At 50.5% G+C, this 8,982-nt stretch overlaps 1 protein-coding gene across 3 annotated transcripts in view; it reads left to right on the top strand.

Moving 5' to 3' along the window:
• The window catches only part of LRRC20 (leucine rich repeat containing 20), an 8,951-nt gene extending 1,035 nt beyond the window's left edge, over positions 1–7,916 (top strand). The window contains exons 2-5 of one of the 3 annotated variants that reach the window (XM_009290556.2): positions 518–667; positions 2,326–2,493; positions 5,539–5,619; positions 7,305–7,916. In XM_009290556.2, coding sequence (XP_009288831.1) covers positions 518–667; positions 2,326–2,493; positions 5,539–5,619; positions 7,305–7,456 — 551 coding nt within the window. In that variant the 3' untranslated portion in view covers positions 7,457–7,916. The remainder of the gene's footprint in view (positions 1–517; positions 668–2,325; positions 2,494–5,538; positions 5,620–7,304) is intronic. The other 2 variants (XM_009290557.2, XM_009290558.2) reach the window with 2 other exon arrangements.
• The last annotated feature ends 1,066 nt before the right edge of the window (positions 7,917–8,982 follow it).

Raw genomic sequence — 8,982 nt, forward strand, 5'->3', positions numbered from 1 at the left:
TGCCTGTGTGGTATAAACCTCCCCCAAGCGGGGGGGGGGGGGGAGGTAGGGCCATAGGGAAGGGGGATTACTGAAAACATGGACAAGCTGGATGAGGGTTTGCAGAAGGACATTGCACATTGCAGGTAAATGCAATGTGATGTGGGGTTGAACAATAAGCAGGGGCAGAACAGTGAAGGGGGATTACTGAAATTATTAGACATGGACAAGCTGGATGAGGGTTTGCAGAAGGACATTGCAGTGTGGAGGTAAATGCAATGTGATGTGGGGTTGAACAATAAGCAGGGGCAGAACAGTCTTGTTCCCATTGCTGATGGGAACAAACTATTGGTGCTTGTGGAGGTGATTGCAAAGATCCCTGCAATGGAGAGGAGTACAGCAGGGGACATTACAGCATCCATGAGTGGCAGCACTCAGACAGGCAAACTGAGCATTAAGGGGTGGAAAACAAGATGGAAAGCATTGCTCCATCCCAGCTTGGGTGCATTATGAGGTGCCTGGGTCTCTCTGGCGGCAGATCTGGCCAACTGCAAACTGATGACCTTCCCCATCGGCATCTACAAAGCCATGAGGAGCGTCACCGAGGGAATCCACAACATCTCCCTGGCAAACAATGAGCTGAAGTCCCTCACCAGCCGATTTGTCACCACCTTCAGCCAGCTGAGAGGTAAGGGACAGCCCCACTCCTTCACAACAGCCACTTCCGAGCCCCTGGGACCCAGAAAAGAGGCCCCAGGCAGCCGCAGACAGGACACAGCACCAGAGAGTTTCCCCACTGTAGTTTTTGCTCCTCTGCACTCACACATCATTCCAAGCACTAGTTCAGCCCCCAAAAATCCATTTTCCTTTACCTTTTCTGGCCCTTGCAGGAAGAGGGCACTGGTTTTGCTCTCACCCACCCTCCCAAACTCATGCCCTGCCACACCTCTGGCCACTTTCAGCAGCGGCCAGGCTGCTGCAGGGTCACTCATCATTCTCCATCTCCCTCCGAGGATGGGGCTGGGGATGAAAGAGGATGGGAAAGGCAGCCTAGGCATAATGGTGCATGGCAGAGATGGGGCATTTCAGGCTGCAGGAGGCATGCTAGCTTGCTGCTGGCTAATTGGCCCCCATCGTGAGACATCAGTGATAGTTGCTCACTCCTCCACTCGCTGCAGGAGATGGAGAGAGTCATCAGTGCATGGCTGGTGCCATGGGGACACGTCCCTGCAGAGCCCAGCAAAAGCAGCCAGAAGCTAATCTGCTAAAACATGCTAAAGCATCCAGCATCGTGGTTTTGGACACTGGGGACTGCACCGGGGCTTTGCCTGCCTGCAGCAGCACCCAGGGCTCTGGCAGCTTTTAAAGCAAATATTTTGCGCATACAATGTACTGCACAAGTGCCACCATGGTGGGCGTCTGGGGAGGCTTCCCGTGTTGTACTGGAGCTGGAGCATCATCCGTGAAAACTCCCCTAGGCTGGAGAAAAGAAACACATCAAGCAAAGGAAATCAATTTTCATTTTCTGGACAGCACGGCAAGCCCTGAGGCAAAAGAAAGGTCTCATTTCCCAGCAAGGGCTTTGCTCTGCCAGTGAACAAATCACTCTGGTGATGAACATGCCGGGCCTCAGCAGGGCTGTCACAGGGGAGCGATGCCCCAGGGCTGGGGACAGCCTTGCACCAGCCTGAATAAGGCAGGACCTATAAATACCAGGTATTAGCAGGGGAAGGGCAGCTTGTGTGGGTATTTATAGAGCAGAAAGCCCTGTGTCACTGGAGAAGGGCGCTGGGACAGCAGGATTTGTGTTCCTGTTCCCATGGCTAATGGCCTGTCATGCAGGAGTGGTGCTCCTGGCCCCACAGGAACTCATTTCTGAGGGGGAAGCATCACAGAGGGTTAAACTCTGTAGAACAGATATTTTTTGCATATAAATACATTTCTTCCACCACTCTGTTTATACCTCAGAAGGGGTTCAGGCACATGAAGATAGAAAACTAGCCTTAAGCCATGACAAATGTCCACTGGGGGGGAATTGCACCAACTTCACTAAGAAATACTGCTTATTTCTACAGCCCCTGTTTGCAAAATGCTGCACAGGTTTCATTAGGAAAGCCTGAGGAAGCCAAGAAACATATCACTCCTAAAGGCAGTATTCACAGCAGGCAAAGTACGGTGGCAAGCCATGGAGATGAGCAAAAAATCCCATTTTTAGAGTTGGAATCCCATTGTTGGACCTGGCAGCCCATGGGGGACAGAGGCTGTAAACTAAGCTATGCATTAATTATTTTACCATCTTTTTCCCCCCCATCCCACCACCTCTCTCCTCTCTTCCCCAAACCGCAGAGCTCAACCTGGCAGGCAACTACCTGCACCGCCTGCCTGAGGAAGTCACCTCCCTGCTGCACCTCCGGGCCATCAACCTTTCCCGCAACAGGTTTCGGCATTTCCCCGAGCCCCTGGCTGCCGTTGCCACCCTAGAGACCATCGACCTGGAAGAGAACGAGATCGCAGGTGAGAAGGACCTTTTCCCACTGGAGGTGAGGATGAGCATCACCCCAGGGCAGCTGCACTTCCCAGCGGTGATGCAGATCCACATCCCTGGGCAGGGAGGGATGCTGGCTCGAAGCTTTGCTCACAGTCCGCCATCCCCTGCGGATGCAGCCACGCTGAGGGATGGCTTAGTGATCCAGCAAAAGGAGCATGAATTCGGCATGGGGAAGGGCACACAAGTGCAGGGGAGATGCTAAATAGACAGAGCCTTGTTAGCCACTTGCTTTTGCTAATGCTTGCGCTGCCTTCCTGGGGCAAAGCTGTTGCAGGCATATGGGGAATCAAGCCCCATTCACCACACTGGGATATGGCTCTCAAAGGCATCTCCAGCTGTGACTCAAAATCACCAGATTTAAGTAAAAAATAGACCCAACTGCAGAACCCAGCCCCAAGGATGCTGGGCTGGGATGTTTGCTGCCAGGCAAAGTAAGGGCACAAGCCCACCTGAACATTTCCTAGAGCAAATAGGAGCCATAACACTATGAAATCCCCTAAAAAAAAGAAATGAAAGGAATGGAAGGAGCAGCTAGTCCCCCAAGCCTGCAGTCAGAGGAAAATCTTTCATGCGCAAAGCTGAAGCCTTTGGAGCTCCCAAAAGCTGGGCAAAAGGGGCAGCTCTTGCACGTAGATAAAAGGGGATCTACTTAGGAGCAAGCTTTCAAAGAGCCCAGGCTGGAGCATCCCACAGCCTGCACGGATCCCCGGGGAGACGAATATCAAGTCCACCCAATTTTGCTGTTTTATCTGGGATGGCTTCAGCTGCTGCTGGGAAAGCTGCTCCCTGCAACACAAGTTTTATTAACAGCATCAGCTGCTCCCTGGCCATGCCTGTAGAAACGCAAGACTTTAAATACTGCTTCCATGAGAGCCAGCAAAAGACATGGGTTTTCCTCACCCCTTTTTTTTCCTCCCACCTTCCGGAGAGAGCTGTCTCACTCTCAGTTCCCTCCATCGCTTTTTGAGCTTAATTGGCCAACTTCAGTCAGGCTTGATGAAGGACCTGAGGTCTCCAAACTTTGTATTTCCCACTCATTTTGTGCAAGCAGGCTGCTGCAGGAAGGGAATGCAGCTTTTTGTTGCATTTTTCCCTGGTTAAATGCAGGGAGGAAAGGATGCATCAAGGGTTGTACCCAGCTCAATTAATCCTGGAGGAGAGGGTAGCTAGAAAACCTGGCTGCCAGGTTTGGTCACCACACATTCAGGCTCCCCTTGGCTGCTGTTATCAGACTCAGAAAAATAATGACAGGGTAGAAATTAACAATTTCAAGCCAAAATGTTTCAGGGACATATCTTAGTAACAAGCACAATGCTGTCTGGCTGCAGAAATAGGTAAGATTAGCCTATTTTATGCATTTTCTGGAAAGGGAAGAGGTAGAGATTAGGAAGCCACTGGTGTTGCAGCCCATTTTTCCAAGGAAACAAAAATTTGGACAATTGCATCACTCCTGGGTACCTTCCCCAATACCTCCTGGACTCGTTCACACGATGGCCTCCCAGGGACTGGAGCATCCAGAGAGCTGCAACAGCTCAAGTCCTTCACATCCAATGAAAAGCATCTCATCCCCAGTTTCACCTTCTAGGACCACGGTGAAATCTCCTGGATTGCCCTTGAGCCTTCAAAGCTGAGCTAGCAGAGGGACCAAGCTCCCTGGGAGCATGCAGCCAGGCTGTGAGATGAGCTTTGGTGCCAGTTATCTGCACATGAGTTTGCATTTATATATATATGCATTTTTATATGCTAATACAGTTTTATATATCATTTATGAGCTTGTATTTATATATACACCTTTTCCTCCCACACTAGCCTGGCACAACAGGGGAAGGAGAGTTAAGGAAAGCCCATCAGCTTGAATCTACCAGCACAGATTTTGCTTTTCCTTAACAGCTGAGTAGGATTTGAGCTCTTCACACTCATTTCACCCCAGGAGATCTTAGGTCAGGCTGCAGGAGATGGCATCTTCTCTTTCCCCCTCTGCGTGCACATACAACTCACCCACTACAGCTAGCTGAGAACCCTGTTTTGGCAGCAGGGTCTCATGAGGAGCAGCTGGCACATCCTTGGAGAAGCTATTGAGATGCCTGAAAGTTCATCCTGGTGCTGTTACTCCAGCAGCAGTGCCTACATGCCTCCAGCCAGCCCAGCATAGGAAGGACACTGCTCCAGCAGCACAGAAGAGAGTAAGAGCTCCTTTTTGCAGGGTTTTATAGTTTGGGACCCAGGTTGCCCCACTTAGCCCAATAACGAGTTGAGGACCCTGCTCCAGATGAAAGACCAGTAGGTGAGAGAATGATGCTCTAACAGGTTATGGGTAGGAGATGGAGTTTGGGGGAGGACTGGGGCTTTCTGTAGCGGTAGGAATATTGCAGATGGCTGGGTTTTGGTGGTGGTGCTGCTGCTGCAGCAGCAGCCATGTACCATTCCTGGTCCTGCCTGTCCTCCTCTGCCTTCTCAGTGATGCTGAAGGAGCTGATAGCAGAGCTGCAAACCAGATTAAAAGCACCTGCTGAAAGAGGGCTGAGTCACCTATTAAGACATATTGAGCTGAAGATGGTAGGTAATGTTTTCCAGCTAAAGGGAAACAGGAGTAAAAGGAGATTAATTAATGCTTGCCTGGAGTCTGTGGGCTCTGAAAGGAGACATTTAGTGCCATGAACTGCCCTTTTCATATCAATGAGCTCTTACCCCTGGAATGTAATTGTGTATATATTAATGTCAGTGCTTTTAACTCTTTCCCTGCTAATTAGAGTGATATCAAATTAGCATTTTCAGCTCCCAAGTCCATGGGGTTTTTTGGTGCCTGAAGCTTCAGTTTCTCTTTCCCTTATTCCTTGATTAATGGATTAATGCAGAAGATGTTGACGCAGCAAGGGGGATGCTGGAGACCACTAGCAAGGCTGGACAGGTTGCTGCTGGGGGCAACTGTGGCTGATTTTCTCCTCTTGAGTATCAAAGAAAGCCACTCTTAATTTGGGATAATGGCATGGAAAATGTGTCTTTGTTAATAGCTGCAGAGGAGCCAGTGAGTGGGTTTCCATCAGCAAGTTTGGAGGAGGCTGGCAGGAGCTGGTACCCACCAAAGGATGCGGGTAATGCCAAAATGTGACCGGGAAGTGGCTCTGCTGAGCTGAGCAGGGTCCTTCTGCCTTCAATTTGCAGCTGTACGTAGCTGCGAGACCTTTGGGGCTGTTAGTGTTTGTTACCCAGCTCCTCAGATGCCTTGGCAGCCCTTTCATATCCGTCTCCTCGGATGCCTCCCAATGCTTCGGCAGCCCTTTCATCTGAAGGAGCTAGGTTTTTCACTCACTTATTATCATATTCTGATCTGATAAAATTACTGTTTGCTTTAATTATAAAAAAGCCTTTCCCCCCCTTTTTTTGCTTAACTGGTGAAGCCAGCATGAATAATTCAGGCTCAAACACGAGTGCCTTATCCATTGGGGAGTTGGCAAGCGATGCTTTGGGTTGCTTATAGAGGAGATTGAGGCTCCCATGGCACGGCCATATAGCTAGAGGCTGCACTGCATGCCCTGCCTGTCGCTTCATGCCAGGGGTGAGTCACTGCTCCTTACCTTGAATTAAGCTGCAGAGCTGGGCTGTTCCCACCCTGGGCAAGGCTTGCTCCCTAAAATACTTTCCTTAACTCCCTAAATTTAAGCAAAATGGGGGTTTATCACTCTGCATAGCCTTAGAAGATCATTAAACAGGAAAATCGATTAAAAAAAATATTTTTGTGCATCAAGGGGGAAAAAAATGCAAAATGATACAGGAGGAGTGGCAGTGAACAAATCCACCATAAAGAAGAGGTATAAAAAAATCCATGTGAAGCTCAGCCTGATGAGAGAGATGTGCTACTAAGAAATATGTGTATTACAGAAAATAGCACTGCTCTCTGGAGGGAAAAGAAAAAAGCCATGAAGGTGTTTGAGTCTTTTTCCAGCATAAAATAATTTTCATGGTTTAAAAATTGCATAATCACCGGCCCAGCTATAATTACAACACTGCAATTCTGCTTCAAGTATTGGCAGAAGAAATCAGAGCTGGGGATATAAAAGGCTGTTGTCATTTTTGTGGTCAAATTAAAAAGAAATTGTTCTTGGTAAACTCAGGCAGGTGGGCTTTTCAAGCTCAAAATATTGTGATTTGTAACAAAAAGCTATATCTATCATCTTTTAACGATCTTAATGGTTAGGTTTTTGTATGGGTCTCATTCCTCTACTCTCAGTGGATTCACATTGGGACCATCCAGAGACCTGCAGGTTAAGGCACCTTTTTTTTCCCATGTAAAAAGGGTTTCCTTTAGCAACCCTTTCTAGCAGAAAACACCTGAATTTGTGGGAATTGCAAAATAGGAGGCTGCCTGGCGATGGCCGAGAGCCATTTTGCAGCCTGTCCAACAAGGGCAAAGAGCATGTGCTCTCCCTTTAGCCTGGTGAGGACTCGTGGGCATTGCAACACTGGAAATAAAATAAGGGAATAAGTCTTTGAATACCAGTTTAGCACCCCAGTGGGGTTTTTTTTCAGTACTGGGAGAACTGGAGGGCAGTGTCCACATTTAATATCGTGGTGTTTGCACCTTGCCAAGACATTTGAATAGTCATATAACTTAATATTATTTGATGAAGTTTCTGGTTTGATAAAAGCATGGAAACCGGTGGGAGCAGGGTTTGCTCCAGACTGCCCATCTTGCTGTGGCTTTTGTCCCCTCTGCTGCTCTGAATTCCCTGGCAGCCGACGCCAGGATGGGTGCTCACCTCAGTGCTCCCTTTTGCAGAAGTGCCAGTGGAGAAGCTGGCCACCATGGCATCGCTGCGGAGCCTCAACCTGCGGGCGAACCCTGTCGGCCCCGAGGTGCGGCTGCTTGTCCGGCCCCTCATCCCCTTCGACCTGCTGCTGTCACCGGAGGAGCCTGTCCCCAAAGCCTGAGAGGGTCTCGGGGTGCCTGGGCGAGCTCTCCCGAAGGGCGACTGCCTGCAAGAGTGGTTTGGCTTAGGTCAGTCCCTGCTATGCCGCTATTTCTGTCCCAAACCCGCAGCGATTCAGCCAGTCCCTCTTTTTTTTTTTTCTCCTTAATAAAAAGCAAGCAGCGGGTCTCCTCTGCGAAGGGATGGCTCTGCCAGCTCCCGAGCTGGGGAATCTCCTGCTTTGTGTTTTGCCAGTGCTTGGGGAGGAAGCAGAGCTGGGATGCGTGCGGTGTGAGGTTTGGGTAAAATTGGGGGAGTTGGATGCTTGGCCGCATCCCTCCCACCTGGCTGGTGATAGGTAGCATCTGCTGCCCTGGTCCAGGGCCAGGATGGTGGGGGGCATCCCTGCGGCTGTAAGGGTTCCCCCTTGAATTGCTGATATGGCAATGTGCCAAATGCCTGATTAAATGTTTTCCTGTTCAGTGTGGGGATTTTTTTGTATTTGCTAAGTTTCAGTTATCAGTTGTCTTCTCCTTAAAGAAGCCCCTTTGCACATCCCTGCAGGTGCTTGCTGCAGCTTGGGCTGATGCCTCCAGCTGGATTCTGCCCAGACCTGAGCAGTATTTCTCTGGATTTTCCAAGGGAAATTTTTTTCCCCATGGTTTTTCACCGTGGAAATCAAAGCGACCCAGTGCCAGCAGGTCCCCACACACTGCTCACCCCATGGCTGTCTCCAGAAGCGTGCATGCACCTCCTGGGTGGTGTGGGTCTTCAGGTCATGCCACTTTCTTTCCAAGGAAGAAACGGTCTGTGGGGTGCAGGATACAGCCCAGGGATGGTGGCTCCTAGGTGGCAGGGAGGCCACTACTAGGCACGCTGGTGTCCCTTGGCAGCTGGCTGCCTGCAAAAAAACTCCTGGGAGAAATCGCAGCCGTTATCTCAAAATGCCTTGTTTAAACATCTCCTGTGTTTGCTCCTTCCTGTTTTTAAGCTTCCCAGTGCTGGGGGATGGCTGGGGGCAGCCAGGAATGGTTAATCCTGGAAATAGTTGACTTGCAGACTTGCCTAAGCCAAACTTTGGTAAAAGACTGTGGTAAAAGGGGGTTTGTTGATGTTGGCAATGATGGAGGAGCTGGAGTCGGGCGGAGGACATTTGGGCCAGGACCAGCATCCCTAAGGACCGTGCTGCTCTTCCCCACTGCGTGGGTGATTTACACGGGGTGGAGGACGAGGGTCCTCACCACTCATGTTGGGGGTCCCAGCATGTTTCCCCCCTCTGGGACAGGCAGGAGCGCTGCTGGGAACACCGGTCATCAGCTGGAGGAGAGAGAGGCACCAAGTGGCAGCATCAGCATGGGGACCTCAGGGGCGGTGAGGGGGACCCCACACTCCCCAGGGAACAAACCTGCTCCGGTGCTCTCCTTGCCTCCCGTGGACTGCCGCACCACCCCCCCACCTCCCCGCGCTGCCTCAGGCGTGGGGAGTGCGTGCGGGTACCCCGGTATCCATAGCGATGGGAGGCTGTGTCCCGCCGGCCCCCCCCTCCGC

This window comes from Aptenodytes forsteri, unplaced genomic scaffold (assembly GCF_000699145.1).
Source record: "Aptenodytes forsteri isolate BGI_AS27 unplaced genomic scaffold, ASM69914v1 Scaffold349, whole genome shotgun sequence".
NCBI classification, from domain to species: Eukaryota; Metazoa; Chordata; class Aves; order Sphenisciformes; family Spheniscidae; genus Aptenodytes; species Aptenodytes forsteri.